At 46.0% G+C, this 20,185-nt stretch overlaps 8 protein-coding genes across 8 annotated transcripts; 4 read left to right on the top strand and 4 right to left on the bottom strand.

Moving 5' to 3' along the window:
* The first annotated feature begins 116 nt into the window (after nucleotides 1-116).
* Nucleotides 117-1,685, top strand: F4822DRAFT_363794 (uncharacterized protein). Its single transcript, XM_051456154.1, has one exon. The coding sequence runs from the start codon at nucleotides 337-339 to the stop codon at nucleotides 1,480-1,482; it is 1,146 nt and encodes a 381-aa protein (XP_051310221.1). The 5' UTR covers nucleotides 117-336; the 3' UTR covers nucleotides 1,483-1,685.
* A 905-nt stretch (nucleotides 1,686-2,590) lies between these two features.
* Nucleotides 2,591-4,663, bottom strand: F4822DRAFT_438425 (WD40 repeat-like protein; the record flags this gene model as incomplete). Its single annotated transcript, XM_051462517.1, has 4 exons — nucleotides 2,591-2,821; nucleotides 2,876-3,221; nucleotides 3,276-3,638; nucleotides 3,690-4,663. 4 exons carry the CDS (start codon nucleotides 4,661-4,663, stop codon nucleotides 2,591-2,593), a joined length of 1,914 nt encoding a protein of 637 aa, XP_051310220.1.
* Nucleotides 4,664-8,279: 3,616 nt separating this feature from the next.
* Nucleotides 8,280-10,562, bottom strand: F4822DRAFT_415171 (Zinc/iron permease). The gene is made up of 4 exons (XM_051459208.1): nucleotides 10,160-10,562; nucleotides 10,063-10,079; nucleotides 9,014-10,006; nucleotides 8,280-8,961 (listed from the first exon to the last, which is right to left on the bottom strand). Exons 1-4 carry the CDS (start codon nucleotides 10,196-10,198, stop codon nucleotides 8,781-8,783), a joined length of 1,230 nt encoding a protein of 409 aa, XP_051310219.1. The 5' UTR covers nucleotides 10,199-10,562; the 3' UTR covers nucleotides 8,280-8,780.
* A 63-nt stretch (nucleotides 10,563-10,625) lies between these two features.
* On the top strand, nucleotides 10,626-12,955 carry F4822DRAFT_415168 (acyl-CoA N-acyltransferase). The gene is made up of 3 exons (XM_051459207.1): nucleotides 10,626-11,087; nucleotides 11,148-11,423; nucleotides 11,476-12,955. The coding sequence occupies exons 1-3, from the start codon at nucleotides 11,075-11,077 to the stop codon at nucleotides 12,693-12,695; spliced, it is 1,509 nt and encodes a 502-aa protein (XP_051310218.1). The 5' UTR covers nucleotides 10,626-11,074; the 3' UTR covers nucleotides 12,696-12,955.
* On the bottom strand, nucleotides 12,956-14,554 carry F4822DRAFT_415165 (pyrroline-5-carboxylate reductase). Its single transcript, XM_051459206.1, has 2 exons — nucleotides 14,063-14,554; nucleotides 12,956-13,973 (listed from the first exon to the last, which is right to left on the bottom strand). Exons 1-2 carry the CDS (start codon nucleotides 14,124-14,126, stop codon nucleotides 13,069-13,071), a joined length of 969 nt encoding a protein of 322 aa, XP_051310217.1. The 5' UTR covers nucleotides 14,127-14,554; the 3' UTR covers nucleotides 12,956-13,068.
* A 574-nt stretch (nucleotides 14,555-15,128) lies between these two features.
* On the top strand, nucleotides 15,129-16,380 carry F4822DRAFT_363712 (CTD kinase subunit gamma CTK3-domain-containing protein). Its single transcript, XM_051456153.1, has 3 exons — nucleotides 15,129-15,435; nucleotides 15,629-15,805; nucleotides 15,877-16,380. Exons 1-3 carry the CDS (start codon nucleotides 15,277-15,279, stop codon nucleotides 16,336-16,338), a joined length of 798 nt encoding a protein of 265 aa, XP_051310216.1. The 5' UTR covers nucleotides 15,129-15,276; the 3' UTR covers nucleotides 16,339-16,380.
* A 921-nt stretch (nucleotides 16,381-17,301) lies between these two features.
* Nucleotides 17,302-18,608, top strand: F4822DRAFT_415162 (6-phosphogluconate dehydrogenase C-terminal domain-like protein). Its single transcript, XM_051459205.1, has one exon. The coding sequence runs from the start codon at nucleotides 17,358-17,360 to the stop codon at nucleotides 18,420-18,422; it is 1,065 nt and encodes a 354-aa protein (XP_051310215.1). The 5' UTR covers nucleotides 17,302-17,357; the 3' UTR covers nucleotides 18,423-18,608.
* F4822DRAFT_415161 (ClpS-like protein) lies at nucleotides 18,609-19,504 on the bottom strand. Its single transcript, XM_051459204.1, has 2 exons — nucleotides 19,191-19,504; nucleotides 18,609-19,137 (listed from the first exon to the last, which is right to left on the bottom strand). Exons 1-2 carry the CDS (start codon nucleotides 19,413-19,415, stop codon nucleotides 18,811-18,813), a joined length of 552 nt encoding a protein of 183 aa, XP_051310214.1. The 5' UTR covers nucleotides 19,416-19,504; the 3' UTR covers nucleotides 18,609-18,810.
* Nucleotides 19,505-20,185: the final 681 nt, after the last annotated feature.

Genomic DNA, 20,185 nt, shown 5'->3' with positions numbered 1-20,185 from the left:
AAACAGAAGCTCTGATAGGGTGATAAGCTAATGCAAGATCATGCCGGTAGATCTTCGGCTATTAATTACACTGTCCATTCCGTTCGCCATCCTACACCTTAACTTTATTTCTATTCGTAAATAAAACATCTAAGTATTAAATAATTGATTTTACCTGTTTTATTAGAATGTATTTTCTCTAAGATACACTCATAGTGAGTTGTGTTCTGCTCACATTCTGTTGGAACGTGCGGGGTTATAATGTGTATGGCCTCACTTTTACTTAATTCGGCTGAGTGTCTCGGCCAGTAGCAAGCTCTCAAACTACTGAGCCAATCATACGAATAGAATGAAGATATGGCTACTAAATATCGCCAATTTGTCACAAGTATCACACGTCCGAAACTACCTATCCCTCGGCAATGGATATTTACTCGGCATACCGAAAACATTTTCATTAATATCAGTCGGACTGTCCATATTCAGCGTAAAGTCGACCGAAATAGCTTCGCAAAAGTTCATTTCACTCCTGTTGATATCCCATCACTTCCTTTCTGGATTGCACATGCTCATCCTCCTTTGATACCAGCCAATGCCGACGAGGCTCATCTTTCCCCTGAGGACTTCTTTAAGATATGTCAACAATATGTCTCCTTAGCTATCCAGAACAGCCCCGACTGGCGGCAAAAGGCAATAGCTACTACTATTTCTACCAACCCCAATGACGACCGTATCCCACTATCCACATTACAATACATCGCCTTCATACTCATGAGCTCAGGCGGCAGCGGACATCTCATAGCCCGGCACATCCTACACACGGGGATAACATTCAACTACCCACCCTCCATCCTAACAATGGCACGTTTCGGCGTGATATCAAACGCTATCTTCAAACCACAATTAGCAGCAGCAAAAGAAGGCCTAGACAAACTCGCCTCTTCCCCTAAACTCCCCACCACATCCACATCTCCATCCAAAGGAACAAACCGCGGCAACGATTTCGACGCCGCGTACTACCGCCCCGACGCCCTAACCCTGAAAGCCATCATCGCATTCCTCGAAAACACAAGCCCCAGCACCTCCCAAGGAATCCACCTCCTCGCCGAAGCAGAAAGAGCATCAATCCCCGGGCCCCCCACCGTGCGCTGGCAATGGCGGGACCTAGGCGCCCGATATCTCGGCATCGCACTCCAAATTCCAAACCAAGAGCCGAAAAACTTTGACCAGGCTAAGAAGATACTGCGGAGGTTGTTTTATGAATATGATACACCTGAAGTGTGTTATCGGTACGCGTCGTTACTCGACCCCGGAGATCCCGAGCGTCTGCGCTTGATGGAACGCGCGGCTGTTAGTGGATCTGAGGACGCGGCGAGGGAGATGGGGGGGTTGGTGCGGGAGAGGGTGGAGCGGGATGGTGGTGGTAGTGGTGATAGGGATTTGAAGTTTATGGCTGAGGAGTGGGAGAGGATTGGTAGGAGTAAATCTACTATGTCAACTTGATATATATACCCGGAATGGGAACAGACGGGATCTATGAATTATTTATCCAAGGCTTAAGGATGGAAGGATGAATTTCAAGGCTGTATTATATCTACGGATAGGAAAATGTCTAATTACATTACAGAACATGGGATATTAGTCCCCCCTAAATACTGAAGGGGGTATAGACATGATGAAGCAATGTACATATGCAGTCAAATTCAAGTGAGAATAGGTATGGAAACAAAGGAGCATTAACTCCTAAATGTGTCTGTATGGCATTGAGGGGGGCTTAAGTTAGGACAAACAGACTTATTAGAATTACTCGACAGCCTGAACAACTCAGACAGATCCGACATTCAGAGCATCTTCTACAAGTATTTACATCTCGAATCACTATTCACAATCAAGCCCTCACGTATTAGAAATGCATATCGTCTTGTTTCATTCCATCTCTCTTAACAGCATGCATATACACAAGCGAGTTTTTCTGTCTGTCTCTTTCTGTCTGCGGTATAAAATATCCATCCTTCGATCCATCGAATTCAATCCATCCCATTCCATATTTAATCCAATCGATAGTACACCATTTCACCCACCTATCCACCGAGATAAATAAATCCCCTTATCCTAAGGGTGGGGATTGAGCGGTAACGATCAATAGACAAGACAGACGCCCCAGTTTCTCCCATACCAAAAAATCCCATTCTGAAGCGCCTTCCTCTTTCTCGCCGAAAGGGATCCAAGTAGTTGAGATGTATTCAATCGACCTGGTGTATATAGTGATAAGTGATGATGTGTAGGTGATGCTCTTAAAAGCCCAATATAAGGTAGCCAGCCTCCCGATGACATTACGCCATTCACCCCCAACTTCACCCCATCCCAACCACTCACTCACTCGCACTCAAGTCGCAATTCACGCTCCGCACCTCCCTTTGCAAAAATTGGTGCACCCAATGCTAACATATAAATGTCACCATGCTTTCAACGCCTAGACGATGCAATACTTCAAAGCACTATTCCAGCACCAAAAAAAGACTTCGATAGACCAGAAATCGTAGACAACGCTTGGGATTTCCAAGATATCGATTGTGATAAATTTGAAGGGTGTACGCTATTAAGTGGGACATTAATCGTCGTGGAAGAATGTTGTGTTTCCCACTAGAGGCGCAGTTGATGGGCCCGCATCGCTCATATCCACATCTCTACTGCTTGGATCATCCTCGGAACAGGGAAGGCCTAAGGTTGATCGACGGAAATCGCCCGTTAGAGGCCGCGTTGGCGATGGCTCAGCGAGTTTCTGAGGTAACGAAAGTGGCCTTTCGCAAAATGCGTCTTCAGGAGGTGAGAATGACCAAACCTGAGTCTTCATTAGCACAATTCACACATTCAACATTTCACAAGATAAACTTACCTCCATCATGACTCTGCTTCCCCTATTAGCAACTGCCACGCATTTTTCATCCTCAAAAACCACTCTCCAGACGGACTCGGCTGTGATTAGTTCACGGACAAGATGACCCGTCTTCACATCCCAGACCTTGACCCTGCCGTCACTACCACCGCTTACGACCCGTGTATCGTCGAACTGAAGGCTCGTGACACTATTATCGTGCGCTGCTAGTCGGTGAATCGGACACATCTTCTCAAGAGACCAAACTCTAACTGAACCGTCCGAACCACCTGTGACAAGTGTGTTACCGCGTAATTGTAATTGACCGACTAGGGAAGTATGGCCCTGAAGAACAGCGACGGGCTCACTTTCGCACAAATTAGTACCATTACGTTAAATCCTTGGATACAAGGCAACTTACCCTGTGTGGGCATCCCAGACACGGACGCTGGTGTCGAGACTTCCAGTGACAACTCTGTTGCCATCAAACGCGATGGCATATATCTGGCTGAAATGACCGCTAAGAGTGTGCAGACATCTGCCTTCAGATATACTCCATATCTTCGCCGATGAGTCGTAGCTGCCAGAGACAACAATGTCTCCTTTTATTTCTAGGCACCTAACGCTGGCTTGATGCCCGACAAGGACATTCCTGCAGACTCCTTGCCTAATATCCCAAACTCTTAGAGTGGTATCGCGCGATCCAGATATCGCCGTGTTCGCGTCCGACATTTTAAGGCAACGAACAGTCGATGTATGACCTCGGAGAGTGAATAGGCATTTTCTGCTCGCTTGTTAGCCCAATGTTGTTAATATTCCAAAGAATCAGACGTACCCTGAAGTCATATCCCAGACTCGCACATCGCGATCACATCCACCGCTGACTAGAATGTCTTCCCAGGGGACCATAGCCCAAACACCCATAATGTGACCCTGGAGAGTGCGAAGCGCATTGCCCTCCCGATCGAAGATATGTATCCTCGCATTATCAAGTGCGACGACTATATACTTCGGGGTTAAGTGTAGGCTAGTCACGACTCTGCCATCTTGAGTTATAGTTCTTGTAGTATTACGTCCACCAGTCCTCCATGCGGATTCAACAAGGTATCTTTGTTTGAAGTGCGACTTATACGACCGTAGTTTAGGTCGTCCAGCGGATGATGAGCTTTCTGAAAAGCTATCAAAGCTGCGAGTAGATGCGTGAAATGCGGAAGGGCCAGGAAGAGCGCCTGGAAAGCTATGGGTGTATTCAGGATCGGAAAGAGGTAAAGCACCGGGTCTCGTCGATGCGAATTGTGGTAGTCCAGAAACTTCGGAAAGTCGACGACCGTAATCATGCTTAACGCATAGGTTCTTCCATGTCACATCGTCACTCAGAAGATCCCTCCATCTCCTGGACACTTGCGACGCTCGCGCAAGTACCTGTGGGTCGTCTATGAACGACAATATCCTCAAGCATAGTTCATCTGGTAGACTTGTGAAAGGATCTTTCTTCAATAGAGGGCTGACAAACTGATGAACAAAGCTCAGTTGTTGTGTCGTACACATATTCAGTAGATCGGCGAGAATCCGATTCCTCTGTGGTCCAGGACAGTTCTTGAAATGTTGGCGGACGTGTGAAAGGAAGAAATCTTCGTCGTCGGCGGCATCGCTCCAGTCGGGTTGCGCATCTGTCGGACCTGGCGATGCTGCTGGTGTAGGAGGCGGTGGTGGAGATCCTGTGAGTTGTTGGTCGAAGTCGGGAGCAGGAGTACTCATACTAGGCGTTGGAGGGCCCCGCGGGCGTGGTTGCTGTATCATTTTATCCATCCTTTGATTTATGATGATGGGACCAGCAGCGGCCGTGTCCAGCGTTAACTCTTCGCCACCACAACTTAAAGCGCTAGCTCTCCTTCCTGATAGACTGAGCGGAGGATTGTAATTCGCCATCTTTGACTCAACAGTTTAACGTATAAAGCGAAACCGGATATCCGTGCGTATCGCGACGATTGACGATGATTAGGGGTGTATTACTATGTTCGCTGGTCGAGTCGGCGACCGACCAGAGTTCGGAGGTATCTACTAGAGACGGGTAACGGGTAATGTCTAGATGGACATTAGCTATTAGGATGGGAATTTAAGACAAAATCCTTTCTACTGTTTGAATGGGTATGAACATCAGGTGATAACAGTCTGAATGCTATTATCCAGGACGACTCGTGGAGCAGTGCAGATGTTGGAGTAGGAGTAAAGGCACAAGGATGGGTCTGCATACGTCCGGATCAATGAGACAAGCCTGTCCCAAGACACAATTGGTAGGTCAAACGACCTGCCGTAGCATCTAAGCTAATATAGAGCAAGGGTGAAGGTAAAACCAACACTGTCTGGATGGATGGATGGATGGATGAGTGAGGCTACGATGAGTAAAGAGACGGATAGGAAGGATATCGACGGAAAAGCGAACGGTGATTAGTGGGTTTAATGCGGCATTGGTAGAAAGAGGTCGTTTTTTCACTGGGGGCCGTCGATAGAAGAGAGAGGGATTGTTATGCGGAGGGAGAGAGAGAGAGATTGATTATTTCCAGGAATTGGAATTTCCCCCCAAAAATCAAAACTACAAGAATAGTTTCCTTTGAGCTTGGGTTGGCCAGTGCAACAAGTTTTGTAAGGGATGAAGAATTAATTCCCGAAAAGAAAAAAAAGAAAGTGATTTGTATTTTATTTTTCTCTCTCTTCTCCCTTCTAAAATGGAAGAAGAAATGATGATGATGGTGTAATGAAAGAAAGTTCAAGTTAAACGACAATTAGTTAGTGACAGCGCCAGAGAGTGGTGACTGACTTTAGCTCTGTTGAGGATGGTAGCAGGGTAGTTGCCCAGGTGGTAAGTGTGGTAAGTGTAAGATCACTTTCCACTATTTCCTTCCTGCAAAAAGGGAAAAAAGTGGAATGGAGGGGGCTAACAGGGCCAGGTGCGGACCACCAGTAGACACGCTGGACACACTGAACAAGCCAGAGAGATGAGCAGGAACGTGCCTACCCCCCCATAACGCTACCCATAAAGTTTCTCCCGCCGGGGGGTTAGGTGCTACACTAGTGCTACTGTATATATACTGTATTAATTGTACAGCACAATGCCTTAATCTGTATGTATACATGTATTGGCCACTAGGTAGCCAGACTTACATACATTAAGTACATGCATGCATGCATGCATGTAAGTTGATGGAACGGGAGGAGGTACATAAATACATGATACATTTATACACTTGTATTATGTGCAGCTTATATAAGATATCTTTATTATCCTCGATTATTCCATCATTAAGAATCGTCTATTTCTATATAAATATTTAACTCAATTTAGACAATTTGCTTTTTGTTAAGCCTCTCTTAGAAAGAGAAGTCTATACTGATACTATTTGACACAGTGTTTGCGCGCATAGAAATCCGTAATTAGTTTGTACCCCTCAGAGTCTAAAACGTTTCGTCTTGCTAGGGTCTATCGATCTTCTAGTCTCAAAAGTCTCAACTTTAGTCTACTTTAACTTTTGAAATATGCATGTACTTCTGGAATCGGCAGTGAATGACATCCGTCATTTCTTATTGAAGTTATCATAACCTTAGTCTTATTTTCATACTCCTCTCATATTCTTTTGTTTTAAACATCTTATCATGTCGGAATAATTACTACAACATCTTCTTCATTTGACGTTCTAGTTCTATATAAGTAAGCGACAAGACAATTATTATGGAGCACCATCTTCGAAATTCTGCTACAGCGGCTATGTTTAACGACCGGGGCTAATTACATAAAGTACATTATTAGCCTACCCCCTGTCTCTTCTTTCTATGGACTACTAAAAGAGATCGCATTATGTATGAAGATTAATTATACGTACATGTACTGTACCCTTCGAAAATACGCGAATAGAAAGAGTACAGTGCATCATAATCCCTCCTCGGTGATAAAATCCGTACATGTACTTCTCAAAAACATTCTAAATCCCCTATTGGCCACCGACCATTATCCATCTATGGAAGGCTGTTTCCACTACGCCCACTTTATGGTGCCGCGGGCGCTTCTGCGCTTCGCTTGAGAACGAAACATGGTAAATGAAGAATACTATGTATGGGCGGATGATATGAACGATATGAAGCACGGAGAAAGCAAAAGAGCTATGGCTGCATACATCTCATACCACTTCAACGTTACAACCGATGAAGCTCCCATGCATTCATATCGAGGATTTACATCTCTACATATGTACGATGTACGATGTGGACAACGGCACGGGCTATTCTTTACCTCTACCGTCCCTTGCTTGTCACCCTCATGTTCGTGTCGCTATCTACTGCTTGCTTCTACTTGGACAACCAAGATAAATCCAACTATGTTCCATGTGTTCGACGTTATGCGCATCGCGTTATTATCTTTTCATTAACTCGACCGGCTTATCAGAACCCGCCAACGCATTTGCCTAAGGAATGCCGTGGCGACCTCGCTAACTAGTGGTTAAGAATTTTTTACCCTCTTATTTTGGTCTCTTTCGCTTCTATCGGTCAAATACCGAACATAGCTATTCCTAATATATAGAAAACTACATATTTCGCAATTCGGACTGGCCGATTAGAAGCTAGCAAAGGCAGTAGGTGTTCCCGTCCGCCGCTGCGGGATGACATCGGTCTCGACAATTGACTGGTGTCCACATTGTGCCAAAGAAGCCCGGGTGCCGGGGTCTCGAACGTCTAAAATGACAAGTTGAGGTGATTGAAGCAATTCTATACGTGCTGAGTCAGAATGAGGGTAAGTTCCTGCTCGGGAGTTGACAAATGCTACGACAGCTTTTTCGCTTTTTCTTGTTCTCTTTCCTGCAGGGCTCATTTTAAGTGGTCGTAGTCCTCCTGAGATTATTATTAAATGAAGGATCATTTAATCTCTAACTCGTACGAAACTACGTCATCGCCGCATTGTCCATATAGAAGTCAAACCGGATTATAATTGCGCAGTAGTATGCTTATGTTAGCCAGCATGTTACCATTACCAGAACATCATTCACATGGCTAGGTTGAATAGACAAGATGTTAGTTTGAAGTAAGCATTCTGATGGGGTATTGTTACATTCCTAAAGTGACTTGAGTGACATGGGTATTAGCATACGTGTAGATGGTTGGACTAAGAGTGATCCATGGGCCTGATTCCTGACCTTGAACGATGATCGGGCTGAAGTGAATATTACTATGATAATTCAACGTATACTCAACTTTGAAAACATTGATACGTCATTAGTTGAGAGAAGGAGAAAGAGAAACACCAAAGGAGGAATATCATAGTCCAAACACCGAAATCCCCCTGTCTCGTGATTTGTTTCACTAGAATCACCGAGCACCGGGAAAAGATACTGTTTGATAAACATCCGACTAGATACTTGTATACTCATATGGGCTGGGTGAACGTTACTTCTGATTAGGTACTTGATTTCATAATCGAGTAGCAGCACATAGAGCATCATTATAGTCACCCCTTTCCAAGACCTACAAGTCACCACATATGTTGACAAGGGAAAATGCTATATTATACAACACATAATGCCTTGTCATCTCCTTTTCATAAATCTGCCAGTTTTTATGGCAATAAGGAGAGCCTGCTTTTGTGCGCAACAAGACGAAATGATCTATTTACAGTCCAAGGGTATATCCGGCATATAAACTAGCAAACCGGATCCTATATCCGATGAGGACTTCATTAAGATCGTACAACATTCGATGTAATACATGTTCCCCAATCACCTACCCAAACAGTTGGGTAGGTCGAGGGGGGATGCACATTCAGGGCCGTTTTATGTCTTCAACTTAGACATGTCGACCATCCAGTTCCAATATCCTAACTCCTTCTACAGTTTTGTGGCAACAGCAATTTTTAAAAAAAACGAGAACTTATTTATTCTCTTTAGTGGTGATGCCCGAATTGGGTGAGAATAGGTAAAAACATGCCAATCACCGTTGCTAGTGTCTCTCGCATTTGAGGGTGGGAGTGTTTTCGTTGACCACCATCGGCGTAGCCGTTAGGAATCGAGCCAACCTCGTGGCTGGGTGAGTCGCCTTCTTGCATAGCATGCATTGCAACATAGCTAAAGACATTAGTAAGACGGGATGAAAAAAAGGGGTTTGTTTGCAACTCACAGGAAAGTTCCTGCGGAGAACAAGAGCAGCATTCCGGTCCACCACTGATTCAGCTGACCCTCACCACCTCCACCTAAAAAGCTGACGAGTATGAAAGTTGCCCAAGCTCCGAATGGGGAAGCTAAGCTGAAGACAATCAAGTGACCCCGAGCCGCGCGCTTTGATAATCCTTGTTTCAACAGAACCGAGGTAAGACCAAAAGCCGCTGGAGCCTTGTGGACCATAATGGCTACAAATACGATAAAACCTAGCTTCGTATCTGGCGAGGTGGCCGATGCTCCCATTGCAATGCCGTCCGCCGCTGCATGAATGACTAATCCTGTCGTTGTGGCTAGGCTTCTAGACTGCTTCGGTGTGGGTGTCAAAGAGCCTAGGAAACCTTCGGGCTCTTCCTCTTCTCTAGAGAGGGATGAACCACCTAGATTACTAAGGCTAATATGTCTTGGTGGTGGAGGCGGTTGAAAGTTCTCGGACGCATGGCGAGGTAGTCGATCGATCAAGAACATCAAAATGAAGCCTAGGATTAAGGAAAGTCCAATATAGAAAGTAGGAACTTCAACACCGCCATGAGTACTTCCTGCGCTTGGTTTTTTCTCGTCGCCCGATGGTGTTTCTGACTCATCTGCAGGTTCCCTCACTCGGAGATCAACTTCGGCGTGTTCTTGACTTGGAACGACTACCCCCAATTTTGTATCTAATGTATTTTTTTCCGGGTTCTCATTCGGGGCGATCCCGCTCCAATCCGGTTCATCCCTCGAATTGAGACTTCGTCCTTCCGTCCATTGGATTGTAGATATGTGTCTTAAGCTATGTAGGCTTCTTGTATTCTGGGAACGCACAGGAACTGATGCTTCGGTAATGGCTTCGATACCTTCCGGTATTATCACTATTAGGGATGTACCGACAAGTATCCCTATACCAATACTTGATATTAATCGAAGCTGCGATTGCGACAAGGACATAGATAAAGGTAATGCGCCGGCGAGAAAGGAACTATCTTCGTTAGATTTCGAGTTTGGGACTTGCGCCAGGGGAAAGTTAGGACTCACGCCAATGCCATAACAACCTGAAATTAGACACGTCAGCACTCGGATCTCTACTTAGGCGGAGGAGATACAATCTAGTACAATGGATATTTGAACATACCGTTAATGCAAGTAAAAGAAACAACCCAGTTCCGGCCATGATTGTTGTGTTCACCTTAAGGAAGCACCTAAAAGATAATTGCTTGTTACCGATTCATTGGCGACACTGTTGACTAATGTTGAATACACGTCTGTTTAGTCCGGGGCGATAAGGGGGTACAACCTCGCGGCGAGGGAGGTTATCCCGGAAAAGGTAAACAATTGAAATACCTATTCCGACCCTATACTTTAGATAATACAACAATTAGAAAGAAAAAAAAAGAGAGGTTTGGTATTTTTGAGGCTCACAGCTATAATAGAGGAATGGGGGAGATGGATGTTGGATCCATGGATTAATGGATTAATGGATAATGATGGATCTTTTTTTGCGACGGTAGCCTCAAATTGCCAGGGCGGTTTCCAGTTAACGGCCACTAAAATCTTAATTATCCTTGTCGCAACCTGCTTTTAGGCGGGGACCAAGTGCACGTCACTGCCGATTTTTCTATTTAGTGCATTCGTTTCAGTACGTACCTACTGCCGTACGGCGCTAAGGCCCTGAATTGCTTAGACTGTTAGAACTTAAAAGGCTCCGAACGATCTCCTTCACTGCGATGCTACCTAAAAAAGGGTCAGTGCTCTAAACGGCGCTCCACCTATCCACGCGCTGCTTCCATCATTTGGACGCGACAAGCAGATTTTAAGAAGGCGCGTTTAAGGTAGCCTAGTTGCTACTTCTATCGCATAACTCTCATTGCTCCATTAATTATTCCATTATTCGCTTTTATTCGCTTTTATTCGCGGGTAATCGCTAGTGATCACCAAACTTTCCCATCCACTTGCTATCAACTTCGCAACTTGAAAATCTGACGCTCTACACCTTGTCGCTGATACAACCTACGTCGATATTACTTCTACCTTAAGCTTGTCTGACAAGATGGAAGACGAGTGTATGTCACTATAATTCGAGTAATTGTCGCAAAAATATCAATAACTAAATGAATTTATAGGGACGGTCGACGCCAATGAGGCGCTCAACATCTCGCTTGTGCGACCTACATCATCGGGACTCGACACGGTCGCATCATTCAACCCGAAGTTCACATATCCCATATTTGGCGACGATGAGCGAATATTCGGTCACAAAGGCCTAAAGGTCAACCTCCAATACGATGCTAGGGACTTGCGACCAAACCTATCCGTATCCTCGTCCCGAAAGTTTACTGCGGTGGGTGATATCGAGCCGCTCGACGTTAGAGCTACGTTAAAGGAATTCCTGCCTGGGGGTTTGTTTTACCTCCGCATACGTGATCAATATGGCTAACTAACAATATCCAGTTGCTTTCCAATCCAAGAAAGAATACGACCAAGCTTTGAAGTCCCTCCCTGACACATGGGCCCCTCCCGGAACACTACTTAAGACCTTTAACAAGGATGGAGCAACCTATGAAATCTGGCATGGGACTCTAGACGATCCCGCCGTATTCCAACTAGTGAGACGAATCCAAATCACCGTCCTATTCTTCATCGAAGGTGGATCCTATATCGTGGAAGATGAGCCGGATAAATCCTCGCCCCGATGGTCTGTTTTCTTCGTTTATAGGAGGGAACTTGATTCCGAGGCCAACTCCAAGCCTCAGTACACATTCCAAGGCTATGCGACAACCTACAAGTTTTGGATGTATCAACAGCCCACTCCACCAGCCTCTCCAATACTTTCATATGGTGGCGCGAGATTAACAGGCAAGGAGGCGGATGATTCATGGAATCTCCCCGATGAAGATGATCCTAACTACGAAATGGTTCATCGTATGAGGATTTCGCAATTTATTATACTTCCTTCATTCCAAGGGAAAGGCATAGGCGCTTTTCTGTACAACACCATATTTGAGGCTGCGACTAGGTCTCAAGCGACGAAAGAAGTGACGGTTGAGGACCCCAACGAAGATTTCGATCTCTTACGTGACTTATGCGACCTGAAATATATGCGTAAAAACGTCCCTGAATTCTTAGATTTACAGGTCAACACCGATGTAGCTATCCCTCAGAAGGGTGGGTTGTTACATCACGGCACACAGATCTCCCCTACTGAAGCGGATGTGTCAAGTGAGGGAATAGTTGATATCATCAAACTCGAGGATCTCCGAATCAAGAATAAAATCGCACCTCGTCAATTTTGGCGACTTATTGAGATGCATCTCATGTCAAAGTTACCTGAATCTGTCCGTCCCCAATCAGATGCCGATGCCAAGAAACCGACGGCATCGAAAGCCGATAAACATGCTTATACGCTCTGGCGTTTACTTCTCAAGCAGCGATTGTATCGCCGCAACAAGTCGGTTCTCGGCGAATTCGAGATCACAGAACGAATTCTTAAGCTAAACGAAACCCTAAACAATGTTGAGTGGGAATATGCTCGAATCCTCGATCGCGTTGAATCAAAGCCTGTAGTTACCCTTGATGTTGTGGTGGCTAACGGCAAGAGAAAATTGGATGGTGATAATCACTCCGAGGGCTCGACGTCCAAGAAGGCCCGGGTTGAGGAAGAAGATGTATAAGTAATCAGGGAAGGTATAGGAATAGGTTGAGCATGCGTCGGGGTATTTAGGAGGATACCGGCTGTTAGTGTGGTCAATGGAGTTCCGGTAGTTATCATGATACCTTTGCTGCATTCTCATTAAAATGGGGAGCTTTTACGGTCCACGCATGAGGGAGGTGTGGGAAGACACCCTGTGACCGATCACAGCAGACCATCAATCCACGAGTAAAAGATATTTGTATTGTACGGATTCAAGAAATGCGGATAACGGAATGGACAATCGTTGTGTTGATAATCTCAATTAACGTCCTATCTATGATTAAGACGCCTCAAACTCCACCCCATATGCACATGAAAAACGGACCCCCTTTTTGCTCACACCACGTTCTAATCTAGATGCCCTTACCAAGCTGACTAGCAACATGAGCAGCTTCTTTTACGGCCTTGGCGACAGTGCTTCGTACTCGTCCCTCCTCGAGAACTAGGAGACCCTCAATAGTGCAACCGCCCGGCGTACTGATCCTATCACGAAGCAGGGCAGGGTGGTCTCCACTAGCTACTAAAGCAGCAGCACCTTTCATGGATTGGGCAGCCATTCTTTGGGCTTCTGCTCGCGGAACACCGAGAGCCACGGCACCATCAACAGCAGCCTCAAGGACGAGAGAAAAGAAAGCTGGGCCGGACCCAGCGAGTGCGGTCGAAGCATCCATGTTCTCAGCAGGGAGGTAAATGACGTCGCCAATGCGCTTGAAGATCCAAGTCACGAGACTCGAGGTCTGAGGGGGCAAGGGTGGATTACTATTCGCGACAACCGTCATGCCCTGGCGAACCATACTCGCCGTGTTGGGAAGCGCTCTCACGATCCTGCATCGTCCGTCGACTTCGGGGTCCTTCTCAGGCACAGCGCCGTGTAGGATCTTTTCGATCTGCGGCACGGTGATGCCGGCGCATATGCTGATGAGAAGCTTCCCGTGCAATGCCTTGGACATACCTGGCTCGTTAAGCAGGTCCTCGACCATGTATGGCTTGCATGCTAGGATGATGACTTCGGATTTCATGACCGCGGATACGTTCTCCTTTTGTACTACTTTTACGGAGGAGCTGTGTTCCCAGAGGGCTTGTTTCACTCGCTTGGCGGACTCGGGACGGCGTACGCATGCGATGAAGCGCGAGGGGAGACGGGACGGGACTTCGTCGGCGGGTGTTGAGCGACCTGAGGGGGTTTGTAGGGGACGCGGCCCGGACATTTCTTGCAGCGAGGTTAAGATCCCTGAGAGGATCGCTATACCCATGGTACCTGGAATTGGTTACATGTTAGTTATTGCTTATCATTTGCTTGGCTGTGACCAGCTGAGCCAGCTGATGGTGATCTGAGGCAAGACATACCGCAGCCAAGAACTGCCAAGGTGAGCTCGGGCGCGTTGTGTTCATGATGTGTAAGTGCCAACATCTTGTCGGTATTGTGTTGTACGTATAACGAATATTTGAGTCTTTCTGTGGCTAATAAGCCGAATTAAAAGATGATCGATGGTTCTCTTGTATCCAACTAGAAATCTAGGTATTTATATTCGAATTTGCTCTCGTGCTTCGGTTGAAAAAAACCTGACGAACAAGGGGACTGACAGGGTGAGGCCCAAGCTTGGAAGAGTAGGAAAAAAAAGAAATATGTTCTAGAAAAAGGCACAGAATCACGATTCAAAAATAAATAAGATCAAATCAGATGGAAATTAGATATATTAACCACGTTCCACCACATCATAGGACACCTGTCACATTCCACTCCAATAAATAAGCAAAGGGTTCAATAATAGGGATAAGGAGAAGGAGAAGGAGAAGAAGTACACGAAGAAGAACCGCTTCGATGCGGGAAGAGAAAGCATGTTCCCGTGTCGCGTTTCCAATTTCTTTTACCGAGGTCGCACCGAGTAACCTTGTTCTGCTACTTGCTTTTAAGCCTTATCGGAGCCTTACCGTAAACCAATTTAGGTATAGTGTTATAGTAGAGAGTCTAGCTGTATCGTGGTAATATCCCGTCATGTATTTAAGTACATGTACTCATCTTGTGTACCGAGACATGCACATGCGCATATTGCATAGATTCAGCCGGATTAGAAATAGTCATATCATTTTTTAGTAAAATGAATTGCAAAATAAAATTTGGTATGGCAATGAAATTGAATCGATAATACTAAGTACAGCATGATGGCGCAAATAATTGATATGAAATTGGAAATCGGCGATTTAGGAGTACCCGAACTAGTGGTACAGCTTCAGGAACGAGCAGTGTTGATCAGACTGCCAAAATGAGTAAAGTGGATCCAGTATGTCTTAGAGCTTGGACCACCCTTTGCCGTAGCTTCTTTCGTATTAGCGCCAAACGGGTACTTGCCTGCATCGTTCTTATCTTATCGAACAGCAGGAAGCTCCTTCCGCCGAAAATCATAGGTCCCGCCGTAACTTTGTTAGCGACAGCCTTGAACTCTCAGCCTTCCTCCCACTTCATTCACGCCGTGTTTCTATCATCTTAGGATCCTAGAACACGACTTTTCTTTCGCTTCTAGTATCCATTCCCAAGCAATAGAACTATCAGAGATGCGACAATGGCTGCGGATCCTTTTGAAGTTCGAATGCGCTTCAGTGGGCAGCTTCAACACATGAACGCGAGCACCACTTCGGCGCAGAAAGCTGCCCAGTATGCGCTGAAGTACAAGGACATGGATGAAGATTTGCACTCGTGCATTCTTGAACAGCTGGAAAAGGTATGTGGTTATTCATTGATTAAACTGATTGATCTGATATTCGTTATTACTTATTTCTTCACCTTGAATCAATTCATCCATGTTTTCTAATTTCTAACACCGTTTTATTACGTCGTCGAACTTTCAATGGTCGCATTGAAGCTTTCAACTAGGGTAACCTAATGGAAGCAATCTAACTAATATTGAACAACAGACTAACATGAATACCCGCGCCAACATCATGTACTTCATCGAGCATCTACTAGAGATGGCATCCAAGGAGCGACAGAATGACTATGTACGCATGATGCAACGCGACATCCTCCGAGTCGTCGACGCGGTTTGCCCTGAAGACGGTTCAGGTGCCGCGAATGTGAAAGTTGTCCGCAAGGTAAGTCGAGCACTATTACCAAGTTCATCTCAAATTACTTAACGTCGATTGCTAATAACGGCAACCTGTAGGTGCTTCAAGGTCTTTTCAACAAATGTATCTTACTCGAGCAGACGGTAACCGAAATCGAAGCTTGCCTTAAAGAGCGCGACACCTCCGCCGACGCTAGCTTCTCTTCACCTGCCAACGGCGACGACTCTCGTTCGCGCAATGCCAATGGTGCTAATAACTCTAACCGCCTTGACAAGCGCCAGATCGAGCAGCGCATCGAAGAAGATCGCGAGCGACACAAGCGTATGCGTGAGAGTATGTGGGCTGTTCCTGGATCTATTGAAGAGGAGGCAATGAAGCTTTGGGAAGAAACAAGCGAGCTAGGTGAAGATGATCACATTCTTGGAAGAGAAGAGTGGGAGGAGTTTCAACGGGAGGCTGAGGCAAGCAAGTGCCATCACCTTCGAGCAAGAGACGCTGCTAATGCTGCCGCTGCCGCCGCCGCTGGTAACACCACCACCAATGGAGCTCCATCGCGTTAGGAGGCGATGCCTGAGCACCTTGACGCTCCCGATAGTCCTAGAACAACTCTCGTGGGTTCTGATTCCGAGCTTGAGGCATTTCAGCTACGTCACCATCGCTTTGATGCTCATGAGCATCCTGGTCGTCTTTCCGTTCCCCGCTCGCCTAGCCCATTGGCACGAGAGAATCAAGCACGCCAAAACTTGCCTCAGAGTGCGGATGCCATACCACTCTATGCATCGCGACATGAACGTAGACGAATCCGTCGACAACGACGCCGATAGCGACGACGTGTTGAACGATGGCTTGCCGAAGATGAACCCAATGCGCAGCAACACCAGTGATCTTTTAACGGGTCTAATCTTCTTTGCTAAAGGATAGAAATTGATTATGTATTTTGTGTGCCCCAAAGGAGAGCAGTCATGCATTACACAGGCGTCTGAGGGAAGGGGGGGAAAACTTGCATCAGGGAACCGGAAAATGGCGTTTGTTCTATTTGAGGGGGATCGGTATCGCGTTTTTCATACTAGGAGTTGTTTCTACGAGATGGCATGTGAAGATTGGAAGCACACCAATTCATCTGAGGAATCATCTCGCTATTGTAGGACTTGTTAGGTTGTTCGCTCTTAGAGCACGGCGTTAAACGGTGTTTAAGGGTTATTATGCATTTGCAATGGTCTTCGTCTTGTATTGCTTCTGATGATTGGGTCGGTGAAGGGTTGCTTTTGCTCATGATACCACAAAATGTGTTATGTCTGTCTTACATTACCTTACCGACTCCCTTGCTTACCATTTACTGTCGTGTTATTTGTCCGGGTGTACGTGCAACCGAAGTAACGGCACTTGGCTCGGCCTCGGCGTCGGAGTACTATATCCTTGAGCCGGGCTTTGTTCCGCGATATCTGCCCGCTCTTATCTAATTCTACATATTATTTAGCGACCACTAATTCAAGCTTAGTAGCTTATTTTTGTTTTCTTTTCTAATGATACTTTAACCTTACATGTTACCCACTCCCATCTATTCACTTCAAACCCCGCCATGCCGAAAGTCCTGGTTTTCGGGGCCGGCGCTCTTGGGGCATGCTACGCCTACGTCTTAGCTAAAGCTCTAGGCGAGATAGAAGTCACCACAGTCTGTCGGTCAAATTACGACGAGGTAGCTAGGAATGGATTCACCATCAATTCCAAACTGTGGGGTAATAACCTCCATTTTCAACCCCGCGTCGTGCGGTCCCCCGCTGAAGCTGCGCAGCTGTTAGTGGATGGAGAGTGCTTCGAGTATATCATAGTTACGTCTAAAGCTCTTACCACTACCCCGTCTACGCCGGAGATCCTGGCTCCTGTTGTTGAGAAGGGGAGGAGTGCGATTGTGTTGATTCAGAATGGTATTGGGATTGAGAATGAATATGTAACTGCGTTCCCTGGGAATTCGGTACTGAGTGCTGTGGCGTATTTCCCGGCTACGCAGGTTCGTCCGGGGGTTGTTGAACATCGTGAGGTCGAGTTGTTGCATGTTGGTACGTATCCGCCTGATGCGCCACCGGCACATAAAGATGTTGCGAGGGCGTTTGTGGGTTTACTGGGACAGGGAGGGGCGACGGCGAAGTTACATGGGGATGTGCAGAGGGAGAGGTGGGTTAAGTTGCTTGTTAATGCGGTTTGGAATCCGGTGTGCGCCTTGACGAGATTACGGGATCGCGAGTTTATTGATGCGGATAGGGATTTGAGACTTGGTTCTACAAGTACTAGAGAAAAGGGAAAGGAGGAGAGGGAAGGGGATAGGTTAGTGAGTGAAATGGGAGATGGATTACGGTTCATTAAGGATGTTATGCTGGAGATTGCGTCGGTGGCACAGGCGTATGGGTATGGTGATGTTAATGAGGATATGGTGGATTTTCAGATTAAGAGAGCGGCGGTTAGGGATTTACCTGGCGTGCAGACTTCTATGTTGACGGATGCGCTTGCGGGGAGGGCTATGGAGGTTGATGCTGTGGTGGGTAATGCGGTTAGGATGGCGAGGGAGAAGGGTATTGAGACGCCTATGTTGAAGACGATTTATGTGCTTGCTAATGGGCTTAGTGTGGGTTTTGGGAAGGGGTCGTGATAACAATCATAAGAATCTGCTCGAAGAGTAGCTGTCTTACACTGATTAAGGGGGGTTATATGGGTTTGAAACGTGGGATTGTCCCGATTTCATGTAAAATATGCTGGTCATATCACCTGTTAGGATTTAGGAACAAGTTAGGGATTTAGCAAAGATTTCTCTATTCAGGACCCATTTGTTACTGAGCCCCTTTCTCATCGAGATACTCCTTCTCAGACATGATCATGAGATGGCTCAAATACCAGAGCATATAGAAGGCCATGATAATACCGTTATTAGCCACTTTCGACCAATATCCCGAAGTCATGTCCAGAGATTTGCATTGTTATACAGGGTAGGTTACATGTATACATAGCGTCGTTCGATTTTCCTCGTGATATCAAATGGGTTATTCCATAGTGACAGTGGCTCCGAGTTCCTTCATCGTAGCTACGATCTTTTCGGCTTCTTCTTTAGGTACCGATTCCTTCATCATCTTAGGTGCTCCCTCCACAAACTTCTTGCTGTCCACTAAGCTCAACCCTAACATGTTCTTGACCTCCTTTATAATCTTGGCCTTTGCGGCAGCGTCAAATGCTTGTAGCTTCACGTTGAATAGGGTCTTCTCTTGGGCGGCTGGTGCGGGCTCGTCGGCCTCTTCTGCGGCGGCAGCGGGTGCAGCAGCTGGGGCAGCAGCGAAACCACCAACAGGTAGATCGGGGATGTTTAGTCGCGACTGTAGTTGGAATATTAGTGATATTGAAGCCTATTTGACTAAATAAACTCGACCTTTAAGCTTGTAACTAAGTCGGCAGTCTCAAGAAGAGTCAATTGGCTGATTTGATCTACAATACCAGCAATCTTGGGGTTCGTAGAAATGGCTTCTGTAGACTCGTGCCGTCGCTGTATTGAAGGTGTTGTGGATTTAAGGAATGAATTCGAGGTTCGGAAGGAACTGTTGGTGCGAATTGATCGCGCGCAGCTTCGGACTGCGTATCTACAAGGTGCTGACATGTTGAACGACTTCTTAGTGAACCGAATCGTGGATTGACTGGATTGATGTAAAGCTCGTGATGCTCTTTTCTAAAGATTTTTGATGTACCTACGATTCGGTATAATTTGGTACAATTTAGCGAAGTTTAGGCGGCGTACTATGCTAATTTATAGTGGGTCTCACCGCTAACATCGGTACCGTACAAGTCCGTTCCGGCTTCTTCACCGCCTAAATTTTAACAAACGGCAGAAAAAAAGTTAGGGAAATCCCGTCGCGATTGACTTTAATCGCAGTAATTTTTAGTGTCGATCTGATCAAAAAGTGAAGGAATTATTTACATATTTCACCATAAATTTCACATCTTCACAGCAATCATGGCCACGATCGATGTGAGCCGACGGAGAGAACTTTTCATATCTGAACTGCTCTCACGTGGAAGATCTGAACCAAAACTGTCTACCAAATTACCACCCGAATTATTAGAAATAATTTGTGGTCAGATCCCTGCATCTTTTCTTGATGCTATCGCTGAAGCAGCTTTGCTTTCTCACTTTACTGGGTTGATATTCATCCACTTTGAGAGTATTTTCGCCGATATTTGCGCAAGATGGCTACTGAAACTCCGAAACCAAGGCCAAGAGGACCTTATTATCGCTTCTTTTGCGAGAATCCTCCCGTTTGCGCCTCATCTATCTGTTTTCTTAGAACAGTATATAAGTGAAACTTCACTTACACACAATTCCGGATCACGACCTTTCCAGATCAACTCATTAAATCCGCCTAAATCCCC

This window comes from Hypoxylon trugodes, assembly GCF_022578975.1.
Source record: "Hypoxylon trugodes strain CBS 135444 unplaced genomic scaffold F4822scaffold_9, whole genome shotgun sequence".
Taxonomy (NCBI): domain Eukaryota; kingdom Fungi; phylum Ascomycota; class Sordariomycetes; order Xylariales; family Hypoxylaceae; genus Hypoxylon; species Hypoxylon trugodes.
Note: the sequence above shows the minus strand (reverse complement) of the source record. Positions and strands in the feature narration are given on the sequence as shown.

Coding starts and splice junctions, on each gene's coding strand:
- F4822DRAFT_363794 (XM_051456154.1), top strand. CDS start 337: ATGGCTACTAAATATCGCCAATTTGTCACAAGTATCACACGTCCGAAA.
- F4822DRAFT_415162 (XM_051459205.1), top strand. CDS start 17,358: ATGCCGAAAGTCCTGGTTTTCGGGGCCGGCGCTCTTGGGGCATGCTAC.
- F4822DRAFT_415171 (XM_051459208.1), bottom strand. CDS start 10,198: ATGGCCGGAACTGGGTTGTTTCTTTTACTTGCATTAACG. Junction 8,962..9,013: donor TTCTCCGCAGGAACTTTCCT/GTGAGTTGCAAA, acceptor TAATGTCTTTAG/CTATGTTGCAATGCATGCTA.
- F4822DRAFT_415165 (XM_051459206.1), bottom strand. CDS start 14,126: ATGTTGGCACTTACACATCATGAACACAACGCGCCCGAGCTCACCTTG. Junction 13,974..14,062: donor CTTGGCAGTTCTTGGCTGCG/GTATGTCTTGCC, acceptor AACCAATTCCAG/GTACCATGGGTATAGCGATC.
- F4822DRAFT_363712 (XM_051456153.1), top strand. CDS start 15,277: ATGGCTGCGGATCCTTTTGAAGTTCGAATGCGCTTCAGTGGGCAGCTT. Junction 15,436..15,628: donor TTCTTGAACAGCTGGAAAAG/GTATGTGGTTAT, acceptor ATTGAACAACAG/ACTAACATGAATACCCGCGC. Junction 15,806..15,876: donor ATGTGAAAGTTGTCCGCAAG/GTAAGTCGAGCA, acceptor GGCAACCTGTAG/GTGCTTCAAGGTCTTTTCAA.
- F4822DRAFT_415161 (XM_051459204.1), bottom strand. CDS start 19,415: ATGTCAGCACCTTGTAGATACGCAGTCCGAAGCTGCGCGCGATCAATT. Junction 19,138..19,190: donor ACTTAGTTACAAGCTTAAAG/GTCGAGTTTATT, acceptor TTCCAACTACAG/TCGCGACTAAACATCCCCGA.
- F4822DRAFT_415168 (XM_051459207.1), top strand. Junction 11,424..11,475: donor AAAGGAATTCCTGCCTGGGG/GTTTGTTTTACC, acceptor AACAATATCCAG/TTGCTTTCCAATCCAAGAAA.